At 47.4% G+C, this 15202-nt stretch overlaps 1 protein-coding gene across 1 annotated transcript in view; it reads left to right on the top strand.

Annotated features, from left to right (window-relative positions):
* The first annotated feature begins 7259 nt into the window (after positions 1-7259).
* The window catches only part of KCNQ3 (potassium voltage-gated channel subfamily Q member 3), a 257211-nt gene continuing 249268 nt past the window's right edge, over positions 7260-15202 (top strand). Inside the window, exon 1 of the mRNA XM_005288823.5 lies at positions 7260-8094. Within this exon, the coding sequence (XP_005288880.2) occupies positions 7766-8094 (329 nt within the window). The 5' untranslated portion in view covers positions 7260-7765. The remainder of the gene's footprint in view (positions 8095-15202) is intronic.

The raw sequence follows: 15202 nt of genomic DNA, 5'->3' as shown, positions 1-15202 counted from the left end.
TCTTGCAAATTGTAACCAACCTTGTTTGTCTGAGTGATTAGCTGACCAAGAAGTAGGGCTGAGTGGACTTGTAGGCTCTAAAGTTTTACACTGTTTTGTTTTTGAGTGAAGTTATGTAACCAAAAAAATCTACATTTGTAAGTTACACTTTCACGATAAAGAGATTGCACTACAGTATTTTTATGAGGCAAATTGGAAAAATACTATTTTTTTATCTTTTTACAGTGCAAATATTTGTAATCAAAAATAATAATGTAGTGAGCACTGTGCACTTTGTATTCTGTTTTGTAATTGAAAACAATATTGAAAATGTAGAAAAACATCCAAAAATATTTAATAAATTTCAATGGGTACTCTATTGTTAAGTACAATTAATCACTATCAATTTTTTTGAGTTAATTGCGTGAGTTAACTGCGATTAATTGACAGCCCTAGTTACAAACAATCTCCATTCCCAAGGTTTTCGTAACTCAGAGGTTCTACTATAGCTAGAAAATGAGCCATTTTGCTTTTTATCTGAAGGACAATTTTCACATGGCTGGGCACTGCTTTCTTTTCCTGCTGATGCTCTGCTAATTATATGGTCCAATAATTGTAATGGCTATCACATCTAAAGAGCCAGCCAGGCTTGCATACCATTACAGGGGACAGGATTTTAACACCACTGACTCCCCAGCAGATAGCCTTTTGGGACACACTTCTCTGTGGGGCTCTCTTACTTGGCAGCTGTTCCTCACAGCAACAGCAATGGTGGCGGGTGTCATTCTGTGGCCTCTGCTGCCGGTAATAGGGGGCAAGAAAGTCATATAGCAATCTTTGGTGGTGGGTGACTGGGCGGAGGGGGCAAGTTCCTTCCGGGAGGGGGCTGGGTGATTGCTTGGAAAATGGGTCCCCTTTGATCTATGAGGTGGGCATATTTCCCAATTGCTGAAGGACTCCCATAGCAGTTGTGGTAGCAGGTTTCCCCTGGCTGGTGTGGGGGATGGGGAGACCAGGCCCCCAGGCTACCTCAGACTGTGTACTGGAACTGGGTAGCTGGGCATTCAGATGCTGGCAGGCTCCCTCCCACTGCAGCAGCAGCTTAAACCTTGCCTTCTCCTCACTGATACAGCTGTTATGGTGATAAGGCAGCTAATGCAGCCCTAGAGGCACAGGTGGGATTCACAGGAAAGGAGTCTCCTTTGGAGCTGCTGCAGCCAGAGCATGGTGCCTGACTGAGGTGAGCAGCCGCCCGCCAGCTTCCTTCCCTCCTCCGAAGGGTCTGAGCCTTCGAACAAGCAGGGCCGCCCTTTGCACGTTCCAGTGGGTCTTGCAACACGTTTGGCTGCCTTTCCCCTTCTGCAGATAATCCCGATTTCTGTCACCTCCGATCACGCCACTCAGCACACGGCTGGCTGCAAGACGATGCGGGAGGTTAGCGAGACCATCCTTTGGTCACCCCAAACTTAACCGACTCTGTGACATGTCGGGTGTGGTGAGAGGAGACTGAGGTTCCTCCCAACCTCAAGATGCAGAAGTGGAGCCCAGCTGCCTGCCCCTCTCATCCCTAGCAACCGTTTCTACTGGTCTGTTTTCAAGTGCTGGGAACTCTTTCTTTGTGAGATGTAAGCCCGGTGGCCTGAAGCCTGAGAGAAGGGAGTTCAGTGCTGACCTGTTGGTGAAACGGAAGAAGAGCACCTCAGAGCTGCTTAATTGTAGGAAGGCAGGGGGTCCACAGGCAGTAGTGCAAGTCAAATTCATTTCTTACCAGTACGCTGCACTCATGGGAAGGACACAAATGGGGGGGCACGTGACCGCCCCACGTGACCCCCTACATGACTCCTCCCTGCTCCCAGCGGGGCCCCCATGCTCTCCCCATGATCCATCCCAGGTTACCTGGAGGGGAGAGGGTGGGGCTCTGTCCTCCCACTGCGCCAGAGACTTCTGTATCACAGGGCTCTCCGGAATTGCAGTGGTGAAAGGAGCAGAATGGCCCCAGTGGCCCCACACCAGCAGCTCCTCTGGCCCGGCTGTACTGCCCCCAACCCTGTCCTCCAGTGAGGCTGCTGTACAGACTCCAGACAGGAGATGCAGCTGCATGGAAGGGCTGGGGGTGGTACAGCCGCGCCAGAGGAGCTGTCGGTGTGGGGCTGCCCAGCAACTCCACGTTCTCCTCCTCCTGTGTCTTTCCAGTACGGAGTACTGGCTATGAATATCTTACTGGTACAGCATACCGTTATCATACCGCCGTACTTGCACCACTGTCCACGGGCCAGGGTGCTCTCTCCCAGCATCTGTCCCAGTCAGCGCAAGGAGAGCTGAAAGAATGGGCCAGGCCTCATTGTCACTGTAGCTCCATGACAGCTGTGGGCATTTTGGTGAACGAACAGTAACAGTTAGCGTTTGGGGGCCATAAAATGCAACTGACTTTGTTAGAAAATACAAGGACGAAACATCTGCCCTAAATGTGCCTGGGACCGCGACTGCTATAGGCTCAGTTAGGAAAGGGAGTCTGCCCAGAGCTCGAGGAAGGCAAGAGAGGGAGAAAAGGCTGCTGCTTTCTGTTGGGAGTCTCTCTATGGTGGAGAGGACTCTGTCAAAAGTCCTAGATTCCACTGAACGGTTGCTGCTGTCGACACCTGGCAGAAGGGTTACACAAATGAAAGCTGGGAGTTCTCTTCCAAGGGTCCATAGTCCTCTTTATTTACATGGGGCTCGGGGCTCACATGACTCCCCTCCCCAGCTCACTTGTGGTAGCTACTAATAAATTAAGCCTATGCAATGTGCAGCTCCCATTGACCTCAGGGACTGCAGGATGGGGCGCGGGCCAAGCGCTAACACAGAATGGCTGTGCAAGGCTGAGAACGCACAAGCTCAGTGCATGGTGTGCCACAACAGTCTGTAGATACAGTCAGGTAAACAGGACCAAATTATTGAGGATCCTTGGACTGGCTCCTGGTGAACTTTTAATGACATTGAGATTTTGTGTAAAGGTCAACTTTATTGATTTTTGTCTCTCATGATTGTTAGAGGTTAAGATTTATTTTCCTCTCTGTTCCTAAAGGAGCTCGAAAACAGTAAACCAGCACAATCTGGCAGTAGCTATCCCAGCCTTACTGCTGGCATGATGTAGGAGGATCACCCCTGTGCATGGAGAAGCTCCTGTGATGGATTAAACCTGGCATAGAGGCTCTTATGCCACCTCCACCTTTGCTGGCGGAGGGCAATTTAGGGATTCCAAATTTTCTGCCAGTACCTGGCTGCTGTTGGCAACCAGCATACATTAGAGCAGCCTTCAGCCTAGGCCCAGGATAACAGTAAAACAGTGAGCTTTATGCCAGCCACTTTTGCACTGTGTGTTCCTCAGATAGAGACAAGGATCTGACCTTTGCCTTTGCCTTCAAGTAGAGTCTTTTTCTATTTGGCAAATGAGTTATTTCCTGTGTTTTGAGTAACCTCAAATTAACGTGGCTATTCTCACTCTGCATCACCAGGAAGAACGCCAGCTTTCAGTATATAGGCCTGCAGGCACCCATCCTGCATATAAAAGAGCATAGGGCCAAAAACCAATCCCTACGGGCCCCAGTAGAAACATACCCATTCAATGGATTCCTCATTTACAATTTGTTTTGTAAACGTTTTGAGACCTATCAGTTATCCAGCTTTTAATTCATTTAATGTGTGCCATGTTTATTTTATAGAGACAAAGTGGGTGAGGTAATATCTTATTAGACCAACTTCGGTTGGTGAGAGAGACTAGCTTTCCATCTTACATAGAGCTCTTCTTCACATCAAATGTCTTCCAGAAGTCTATTACATCCACACTATTACCTTTATCAGAAAATGTGTAATCTCATCCAAAAAAGAGACCAAGTAAGTTTGACCGGACCTATTTTTCATAAACTCATGTTGATAGGCATTAATTATATTACCCTCCTTTAATTCTTTATTCATCGAGTCCCATACCAGCCACTCCATTATCTTGTCCTGGATCAATGTCAAACTGACAGGTCTATGATTACTCAGGTCATCCCATTTACCCTCTTTAAATGTTGGCACAATATTAAGATAAATCTAGTCTGACCTCCTGCATAACCCAGACCATAACTTCTGGTTAAACTAGAGCATATCTTTTAGAAAGACATACAACCTTGATGTAAAGACTTCAATTATTGTAGAATCGATCACATCCCTTGGTAAATCGTTCCAGTGATTGATTACCATCACTTTTAAAAAATGGCATCTTTATTTTCAGTTTGAAGTTGTCTAGATTCCATCTCCTGACATTGGATCTTGTTTACACCTTTGTGTGCTAGGTTACAGACCTCTCTGGTATCAAATCTCCCTGTCTGTGAACCATTCTTGTGGCTCACCACCATAATTTCAGCAACACTTTTTAAAGTGTGGACACCGGAAATGGATACAGCATTTCAATGCTGGTCTCAATACAGTTAATGCCACCTCCCTACTCCTCAATATTCCTGTTTATTCATCCAAGGATCACACTTAGTTCTTAGCTGGGAGCTCATGTTCAGTCATTTGTCCACTATGGCCCCTAAATCCTTTCCCAAGTCACTGTTTTTTCAGGTTGCAGTTCCCCATCCTGTAAGTGTGACCTGCATTCTGTGTTCCTAAATGTGTGGCCTTGCATTTGACTCTACTAAAATGCATGTTGCTTGTTTGTGTACAGTTTTCCAAGTGAGCCAGCGTGCTCTTCGGCTGATTTGTCCTCACCGTTATTTACCACTCCACCAAACTTTGTGTACTCTGCAAACTTTACCAGCAATGATTTTATCTTTTCTTTCAGATCATTGATAATACAGTGCTTCTCTGTATTCAAGTTCCTCTTTGAAACCCACTTCTGCCAAGCTAACCATAAGGAATCTGGAAGAGTTATATTGACTAGCCCAAGCTGCAGCCAAGCATCATCTTGACCTACTTAAGTCATATGCCTTTTCCCTTAACCTCTGACTGTTCCTCTGCCTGACTTTAGAGTGTAAGCTCCTTACAATCCTTATTTGTTTGGAAAGAGCATGGTGTAACCCACTGGTCAGTGCATGGCACATATCCCTCTCTGTGCCTAATCCACAGAGGACATGAACCAGAGCCTGGTTCTGTAGCTTCAGCTGTAGAAACATATGTATTTGATTCTGGAAATCCCCATTGTCAGCCAAGGTGTTAGCTGTCACGCTAGCATGTGTTAGGTGCTGCCAGAAACACATAATAAATAATAATAATGGAGCATAATGCCTCATCAGGCCAAACCACATAATTGCTCTTATCCTGGAGTGTTCCATCAGGTAAACCTCCCCCTGATATCAAATGAGTTTTGCCAGAAGATATACTGAAGGATCAGACCTTTTGCATCAGCACCATCAGAAGCAATAGTACAGTCCCATTGGGCCTGGTACAAAGCCTGCTGAAATCAGAGGATTACCCTCTTTGCTACTTAACTGCTTCACCGTGAGCACAAATGATTGTTTGTGGCAGTGTCCACACAATAATTACTCCATGTGTACATGCATACAGCAGGGTAATTCTAAATATTTTTATTAACACAGTGATGGTTTTTTAAACTGGATAATGAGAAGTTGGTGCTGGTCAGGTTTAGGGCTTAACTGCTTGAGCAGTTGTAACTGAAATGAAATGATTAATTTCTCTCTCCATTGTATAGGGTAGAAAAGCCAAAGGAGCTGGTACACTTGACTATCATCCACTGCTATTTGACATTTGTACATCCTTCTGACAGTAGGGTGAGTGGATAGCAAGATGACACTTTTTTCGGGGTGGTTGTGGTTATAGTTACTTATATAAGACAAAACCCCTAATATCAGGACGGTCCCGATAGTACCAGGATGTCTGGTCACGCTATTTGACAGGGAACGATAAATTAGCACCCCTGTTTGCATCTGGGTTTGAACATTCGCTGTCACAATTTGAAACTGTGATGAACTGCTCCTCATTTTTCTCCACTTCCTATGTAATGATGTGATGAAGATTCAGACTTAGCACTTAGGGTTTTGACAGTGTGGGCTATGTACACTGTACAGGTTTAACTAATCCTGAGATTAGGATTTAGAAGCACATCCTGATGCAAAACAGGCATTAGCGCAGTGGAAGCACTTCCTAGGCCAGAGCCAAGTTTGGCTTGGTTGAAGCAATATGCGGCTGGACCAGAAGCAGGTTTAGGGGGAAATCATGTATGGAGACAGTAGCAGCAGCCCCTAGTTCAGAACTGGGTCTGGGCTGGGGGGCAGGCATTAGCTACAGGGCCAGGATTGGGTCTGCGGGGAGGGGGGAAGCACCTCCTCATACAGAGACTGAACCCAGGTCTGGCCTGGGGTGGGGCAGGCACCTCCTCATACAGGGACAGAACTGGGTCTGGCTTGGGGCGGGGGATAGGCATCTCCTCATACAGAGAGGGAACCAGTCGGCCTGGGGGGGAGGAGAGCTGGTACCTTCTTGTAGAGACAGAACCGGGTGGGGGGGCAGGCACCTCCTCATACAGAGACAGAAGGTGCCTGTTCCCCTCCAATCCCCCCCCCGGGGTCTGGTTTGGGGGGGGGGGAAACAGGCACCTTCTCATACAGAGACAGAACCAGGTCTGGTCTGGGGGGAAGCACCTCCTCCTACAGAGACAGAACCGGGTCTGCTCTGGGGTGGGGTAGGCACCTCCTCATACAGAGACAGAACCAGGTCTGGTCGGGAGATTGGAGGGGGGGGCAGACACCTCCTCATACAGAGACAGAACCAGGCCTGGACTCCCAGCAGGCAGCTGCTACGGGGGCAGAAGCGGGTCAGGGCCCGTGGCGCTAGGGATGCTGCTGGCTTAGCCACCTCCCTGAGCAGGGGGATCCGCAGGGCTGCAGCTGCGGGGCTGGATTCACCGCCCAGGAGCAGCATCTGGGGGAGGGAGCCAGCGCCCCCGGCCCCTCCTCTCCCGACATCCATCCTTCACAGCCTCCTCTCGCCTTCCTGCTCCCCCAAGCCCTGGCCGCAGCGGGGAGCCCTGCAGCCACAGCGCCAGACCCTGCCCAGGCAGCTGCGTCCTCCAACAGGGCAGCCCGGGTGGAATCCCCCCACGGCTGCAGGGGGAGGCAGCTGACGCTGCTGGGGGATCCTCGGCTCCCAAGGGGGGTCTTCCCCGTAGCGGGCGCAGGGATCTCCCTGCCCAGCCGCTGTTAGCACTCCGAGCCCAGCCTTTGCCTGGGCATTTAGGGCTCGCTTTGCAAAGGGTGGGGGTGGGGGAATACCCCCCGCGCGCCTCATGGGCGAAATGGCCAGGATCGCAGCACGCAGCAGCCGCTGTCTGCCGCATGCAGGCTCCGCCGTGCTGAACCGATGCACCATGCTCAATGCAAAATGAATGACTAGCCACACCGGGGCTGGGGAGGGGGGAGAGAGGAGGCGCGCTGCTATTTGCTGGGGACATACAATGGGCCACTCCCTAGCGTGAGGCTTGGGGGGTGCTCGCAGGCATCCAGCAAGCGCGGGAGGGGAAAGGAGGGAGAAGGAGAAGGGACTCTAGCATCAGGCTAGTCAATAAACTCTGCGATGGTGTCATCTCCCTGCTGGGCCAGGTGCTGCTGCCACCCACCTCTCTCCTGCCATCATGCCTCTGCTTTAGCCCCAGTGATGATGGCCTGACAGCACTGTGATTCCCTCCCCCTACCCGTCTTTTTTTTTTCCTTTTCTTTTTTTGGAGGGGAGCTCGGATCATGGCCTTGGGGCTCCGCAAGCTGCTGCTGCTTACCTCCAGCTGCGCCTTTAAGGACCAGCGAAAAAGATGGGACTCAAGTCCAGGAAGGCAGCAGCTGCGGGGAACGCTGGTAGCGGGGAGCAAGAAGAGAAGAAAGTAGGACTCACGGCTGGAGATCTGGAGCAAGGTTCTTTGGCCTTGGGAGCTGGAGCAGATAAAGATGGGACCCTGCTGCTGGAAGGAACCGGGAAGGAAGAGGGGGGGAAGAGGAATCCGCAAGGGATTGGGCTTTTGGCCAAAACACCTCTGAGCAGACCTGTCAAGAGGAACAATGCCAAGTACAGGAGGATCCAAACTTTAATCTACGACGCCCTGGAGAGACCCAGAGGGTGGGCGCTGCTGTATCATGCCTTCGTGTGAGTATCTGGGGTTATCGCCAGCGGTGTCTTCTTTGTATTCCGTGGGGCAGGGCAGGGGAAGGTGACCAGATCACAGAGATGAAATAGCCGGAGGGGGGGGGGCGGAGCAAAAAAACCCCAAACAAACAAAAGCCGTTTCGCGGGGGCCGGCCACGGCCACTATCCTCCCCGCGGCCCCGGGCACATGCAGCGCGTCCCGCGGGGAAGGAGACGCGGGGCTCCGGACCCCGGCAGTGGCGGGGGAGAGCGGCTGAGGCCATGTAAAGTTTAGGGGAGGGACCCCGGCCGGCTCCTCGCCCCGTAGGGGGGGTAGCGTCCCCGCCCCGCGCCATGTCCCGCCGGCCGCCGGCGGCCAGGTAAGAAGCCGAGTCCCCCCCGGCTCCTGGGCTGAGCGGCATCCCCCTCCCTCCCGAGCTTGCAGCTGTAATGGCGGCGCAAGCCTGGAGGGAGGGGGTGGTGAGTAGCTCCGGCACCGGGCGGGCAGGGGGCCGCTCCCCCAGGAGGGAGCCGAGGAGCCAGGGGAGGGACTCGGCTTCTTACCTGGCCTGCAGCGGCCGGCGGGACATGCTGGCGCTACCCCCTCCAGGGGCAAGGAGCCGGCCGGGGTTCCCCCGCGAGCCGATCAACTTTACACGGCCCGATCCGCTCTCCCCCCGCCACTGCCGGGGTCCGGAGCCCCCCGTCTCCCTCCTGGGGGGGCGGCCCCCTGCCCGCCCGGTGCCGGAGCTACTCACCAGCCCCGGGAAGTGGAAGCCGCACCACCACCCCCTCCCTCCCAGGCTTGTGCCGCCATTACAGCTGCAAGCCTGGGAGGGAGGAGGCATGCCACGTGCTTGGGGAAGAGGCGGGGATTGGGGGGGGGGGGGGATCCAATGCACATGTGAGTTAACATAACGCTAAACCCTGAGAGGGGTTTGGGATTTTCTCATAGAAGATGCATATCATGCCACTGTTTTGCTCTATCATTGTAGGCATAATGCTCATTGGAACTTGTTCTGAACAAGGAGAAAAGGACCAAGATCTCATTATGGGCTAACAATATGCCTTGAATTATTATTTTTTTGCTATCATCAAGATTTCTAAAATGAGAGGCTGTTTTATTTAAAAGGTTTTCTCGTGTCTTCGTATAAATACATTCTCTTGAATACACATGTTGAAAACTGTATTTTATGAAAGCTGGGGAAAACAGATGGAACAAAACTAATTATGATAGATTTATGGATCAAAGTGCTTAAAGGGACACTGACCACTTAAATCTAGCCCAAATGTTAAATGTGGTTCTAAACAAGCTTTTAAAAAACCAAAGGCCAACAGAAATGTTTGCACATTTGAAAAAATCATTAAAACAAATAGACATCCACCTGCAGTGTATGAAACCCAACCATAGTATCACTCAGGGCTTGAAAGTGAAACTGACTTTACTTGACCAAAATGAGAGAACTGCAAAAAGGACAGCATACAGACTGACCAGCATGCTGGATTTCTAAAATTCTTGTATTTTAAATAATGTTAGATGTTATTAGTATCATAGACAAATAAATTTGTTTGCAACATAGATTTTTAAGTTGACAGTGTCCCACTAAAATCAATTTGTTTTATAATGTTGCATAGATGCGGTTGCAAAACAGTGTGGATATTGCATATCACTGTTTTTAAAAAATGCTGTAAACCATAGTGGACAAAATTTCTGTGCAGGAAGACTGAGGAGTTATTGCTGAAGTTGGTTGTTTTATCAGAGACAAGTAAAGTCCTCTAGTCTGTGTAGATTGTGGATCCGTGGCCTGAACCTGCCAATTCTTATCATACAAATAGTGCTTACTCACATGAGTAGAGCCATTGAGCTTAAGGCTCTGATCCTGCCATTGGACAAGTCTCCCACTGAAGTTCATGGGAGTTTTGATTAAGTAAAGAGTGCAAGATCAGGTTCGTTATTGAGATGAGTTTTTGCGTAGTGGTATAATACTGACTTATTGCTAAACCTCCCTTCCCACTCATTTAACTTAGATTGTTCTTTTCATGATGTATGTCATATGAAACAGGACATTGTTTTTCCGTTTTGCTTTGTTTAAAGTATCAAGGTTGAACTGCTTGAAAAACTAAGCTCTAGATAATGTGACATTTTTCCAGTCTAGTAGGGCAGCTGGTTCGAACTGGGTATGTGACTTAGGAAAGCTTATGACAACTGATAGAATGCATTAGGTACATATTAGCTCTGGGAAGACCTCTTTGATGGAGGTTACAACCCAGATCTCTTACTCTGTATTTTATAATTGATTAATTTGTTGTTTTCTGATTTTAAGACAAGAGATTTTTGAGAGAAGAGACTTGAGACGTTCACGTGCAGCCTTCTCGCACAATCACTTCCATCTTCTTCTAGGCCAGGGGTTCTCAAACTTCACTGCACCAGGACCCCCTTCTGACAACAAAAATTACTACACAACCTGGGGAGAGTGGACTGAAACCTGAGCCCTGCTGCCCTTGGAGGGGGGGTGGGGAAAGGGAGAAGGAGCGGGGGGTAAAGCCCAAGGGCTTCAGCCCCATGCAGGGGGCCTGTAACCTGAGCCCTGCCACCCAGAGCTGAAGCCCTCAGGATTCAGCTTTGGCCCCGGGCGGCAGGGCTCGAGCTTCAGCTTCATCTCCAAGCCCCTGCACGTCTAACACCAGCCCTGGCAACCCTATTAAAAAGGGGTTGCGACCCACTTTGGTTCTAGGCAATCCTATATGATTGGAATGAACTTCCAAAATCTATTTGTCTGTGCTCCACTCTGCCTCCTTTAAACCCCTATTTTCACAGCATTGTAACTGTACTCGGTTTTGTAGGCATTCAAAAATCAAACAAAATCTCAGAGCCCCTTCTCCTACAAGACTCCCCTCCCCCGTAAAACTAACCCTTGTGCCAGCCATCACTCTGATCACTTTGTATGTCATATCCTTTTCCTCCACACATCATTTGCTCTTTGTTTCTTTGTACATTGGAAGCTTTTGTGGGCAGGAATGTGTCTTATGTCTTTGAAAAGCATCTGACATCTTTTGAGCCTGTGATACACATTTATTATGTATTACTTGTGCAAACAGTTCCTATATTGGAAGAGGTATCCAAAATAACTTGTTAGGTGCTCAGACACCATGGGGATGAGCTCCATAGAAGTTACCAGACACACATGATGGGGCCAAATGCTCATATGACTACAGTCCCTTCCATGAATAACCGATGCTCAACATTTCTCAGGATCTGGTTTGTTCATTTCAGTGGGAATTTTACATGTTTAAGGACTGAGGGTCTGAGCACTTTCTGTGAGGTGGAAACTCAGCAGCTTTCAGGACTGAGACCTGATTACCCATGGCCCTTGACCTGAATGGGAGCAGGATCAGTCCCCATGTTAACCAAAGAAGACTTCTAGGGTCTCTTATTCCTAAAGTAAATAAAATAGCTTTTTATAGTTTCATAGCCTTGCATTTGTCACAAGTTACTCAAGTTGTTTTGGTGAGGACCTTTCTATGGCCCAATTTGTAGCCCACAAGGCTAGCTTGCCTTTACTATATCATTGCCTTGCCTTCGTTGTATTTAGCTGCTTTTGGTATATTCAGCCGTAATGCATGAAACCTACAGGCCAGTATCCTGTAAGATATTAGCTGAAGCATCAGTTAGCATAAGGTGGTTAAGTCGGCTGTAACCCTTGGCATAGATTAGCGGTTACCTTTAGATTTTGGGGACTAAGAAGAGCCTGCTCACCAGTAGGAGGTAAAATGTTCCTGTAAGTGCTTCCGCAAGGAACATGGGAAGTAATAACCGCAAATCCGCTTAAGCAGGGTATGATCACGAGCTGAAATGGTATCAATGTACTAACCTATAGAAGAAGGACACCTCAGCATTAGTAGGATGAGGAAATACGAACAAGGAAAAGAGGAAAAACCACTCCTAAATATACATTATATATAGGGATGTTAGCGTAACATATTATCAAAGTTGCATTCCAGCCTGTGGGCAATAGGGGAGAGAGATGTAGCCCTTGGGAGGTGCCAGAATGATGGCCACTGGTGATGTGGCAGAAGGTAATGGCGATGAGGAAGATAATGGCTAACCTTTCTGGTTGTCTTGCAAGGGATGGTGCGAGTATATGGATGGCAAGATGTACATTCTGTAGCCTCTCTATTTACCTTACTGAGTTAGAGTGTTTGTGACTGTGTTAAACTATTTGTGAATATAGAAGAGTTCCTATAGTGTGAGTGTTGCAGTTGTGCACATCAGGGTTCCCAGCTATATATCATTTGAATAATACTGGGCCTGATGTTGGGACAAGGACCTGACAACCCTCAAAGTGATAACTGGGGATTCTTAAGTAATCAGTATAATTAAGACAGAATCGATAGATCAGGCTACAAATCCTACACTCATTGACTTCAGTGGGAATTGGATTGGGCCCTTACTTAGGAACCCAAACACATTGAGGGCAAAACCCTTTCTGTGCCTACGAACCCCACAGGGGCATGGTGGGAGTAGAGTGGGGTTGGTTTTGAAGGTGATCCCAGGGCAGGGTATTGTGGCTCAGGAGAGCCTAAGGGGAATGGACTCTGTTCCACAACTTGCTCCTCCTTTAAAAAGAGGCAGAGTGCTCTTCCATCTGGAGCCTGCTGCTGAAAGCAGTGTATGTGTAATGGGAGGGGGCATGGCCATGTTCCCAACACAGCAAAGCACACTCTTGAGACTTGGCACATCGGTGGATGCCCTGGTTGCTCCCCAGCCTACCACCCATGGGAGTGCGTTGTCTGGATCCTGCCCACTCCTCCCCATCTCTTCCAGTGCACGAGAATTCGGCCCTATGATATTATTGTTCAGTATGGGCCTAACCTTGTGTGACGCTGAGTGCGATAGAATTCTGTGGGCATTCAAAACTTACTTATTATTTAATTATTTGTATTACTGTATCTTCTTGGAGCCCTAGTCATGCCTAGAACCACACTGTGCAAGGCGCTGTACAAACACAGAACCAAAAAAATTTACAATCTATGTAGCATGTCATAGGATCAGTCCCTACAAAAGCAAAACTCTAAAAATTAAAGAAATGAAAGATTGTTCGGAAATCTGTTAGCGACTTGCAGAGATTTGCTCTTCTCACAGAAAGAGGAGAACATCATTCCACCAGCAGGAAGAATGATACCATGGGAAACGCTAACATTTAGAGTTCTAGATTAAAATCTGGTTTCTGTTTGCTCATGATAGAGCCTTTGAAGTGAAGGGGCTTTTCAGCATGTCTGTTGTAAGTCTCTCCTGTGTTGGATTTACAGCTCTGCCATGAAAGTAGAACTGCCCTGGAACGTCTCAGACTGAGCCTCGCCAGAGACGCAAATAGTTGTTTACTTTTTATTAGGGGTGTGCGGGTGGGTGATACCGGTAGGATCCAAAACATTTCAACAAGTGCCTATTTGTTGTGATTTTTATCATTAAAAAAAAAAACTATGTATTTTAGTGAAATGTTACTGCTCGGTCAGTAAAGTGGACTAGATCCTTTGGGTAGCCTCACAATCCAAGAAAAGATTTAAAATTAAGAAGGAAATTGCAATATGTGCAAATCTATAGCCAATGAACAACTTAAAGGCCCAGCGCTTGCTTATTACCGGAAATAGTACTGATAAAGCCTGATCTAAAGTTCAATGAAATCAATAGAAAGACTCACATTACCTTCAAGGGGCTATGGAGCAGGTCTGTAATGTTTATTACAGTTCTAGTTCTAATGAAGTTGGTCAATGAGACTTCCCAAGGCAGTAAACACTGCATCTGACAGTGTTGCAGGCTCAGGTATTAATTTGCGTGAGGGGAATATTTCTTGATGAGGAACATTGATTTGCAGTCTTCACAGGGAACTGTGAGTCACAGAAACAGACGTTATTACCTGTGTGTGTTTTCTTGTGACTCTCCTCTCTTGTTCTGCACACGTGCATGTGTGTGCACTCACACTTACACTGAGTAGAGTGGAGAACTCACCATTTACTCCTACTCTTCGGTTTCTATCTTTTAACCAGTTACTGATCCACGACAGGACCTTTCCTCTTATCCCATGACTGTGTACTTTACTTAAGAGCTTTTGGTGAGGGGCCTTATCAAAGGCTTCCTGAAAGTTTAAGTACACTATAGCTGTATGTATTTACTCTCTCTCTCTCTCTCCCTCTTTTTGAAAAGTTGAAATTTTCTGCAGAAATCAGACACTTTTTGCAAACATTTTTTGTTTAGTTGAAAGCTGAATTTTCCACTGAAATTTGTGGAAATTTTTCAACCAACCCCTCAATAGAGAGAGTGCCTTCCAGACACCGCTCCTCCTATTTGCAATTTTTTAACATTCCTATGGCAACTACAGCAATTGCTTACATAGAATAGTTCTAGTGGGAAAGTATTTTAGGGTGGGATTATTCAAAAGAGCTCAACGTTGGCCTAATTCTGCTCCTACAGAAGCCAGTGGTAAAGCTCCCTGCTATAGTGGTCCCATTGAGGTTGTGCTGGTGGCCTATGGATCAGTTGCCTGCCAAGGCTGACTGTGTAATGCAAGTTTGCTACAACTCTGATCAGCCAGTAGATATTGCTCATCAAAGCGGGGAAACAATCCACTAGTGGAATATGTGCAGCTGCATTTTCAAACAACAGAGGTGTGTGCGGTCCAAGTTATCAATGGGTATAAACACTGCCATTGAGAAGGCGAGTTAAAAATGGGAAAAATATCTTATTCTGAAATGTCTCTCCACAGCTTTGCGTTAATCATGTACTCAAGGCTGGCTCCTACCTAAAAACAAAAAAATATTTTTTTTGTTTTTGTTTTTGTTTTTACATTATTAAAATCAATAAATGCAGATAATTGTAAAACCCAACAAAACCCCAAATTAGGCTGCAATGCCTTGTACTCATTTAAATCACTATTTAATTAGATGCACTGCTGAATATTGTAAAAACTCCAGGAACCCAGTCATCTGCCTTAAAGAAATTACAGATTCTGTATTGCCAACCCAAACTATATATATATAAAGCAAGATTCAGGCCCCCAAAATCATGTTTTTTTTTTAATAGTGCATTCTGGGTTCTTTTTATTTGCTTTTGGGTCCTATTTTCAAGTTTTTC

This window comes from Chrysemys picta, chromosome 2 (assembly GCF_011386835.1).
Source record: "Chrysemys picta bellii isolate R12L10 chromosome 2, ASM1138683v2, whole genome shotgun sequence".
In the NCBI taxonomy this organism is placed as follows: domain Eukaryota; kingdom Metazoa; phylum Chordata; order Testudines; family Emydidae; genus Chrysemys; species Chrysemys picta.
Note: the sequence above shows the minus strand (reverse complement) of the source record. Positions and strands in the feature narration are given on the sequence as shown.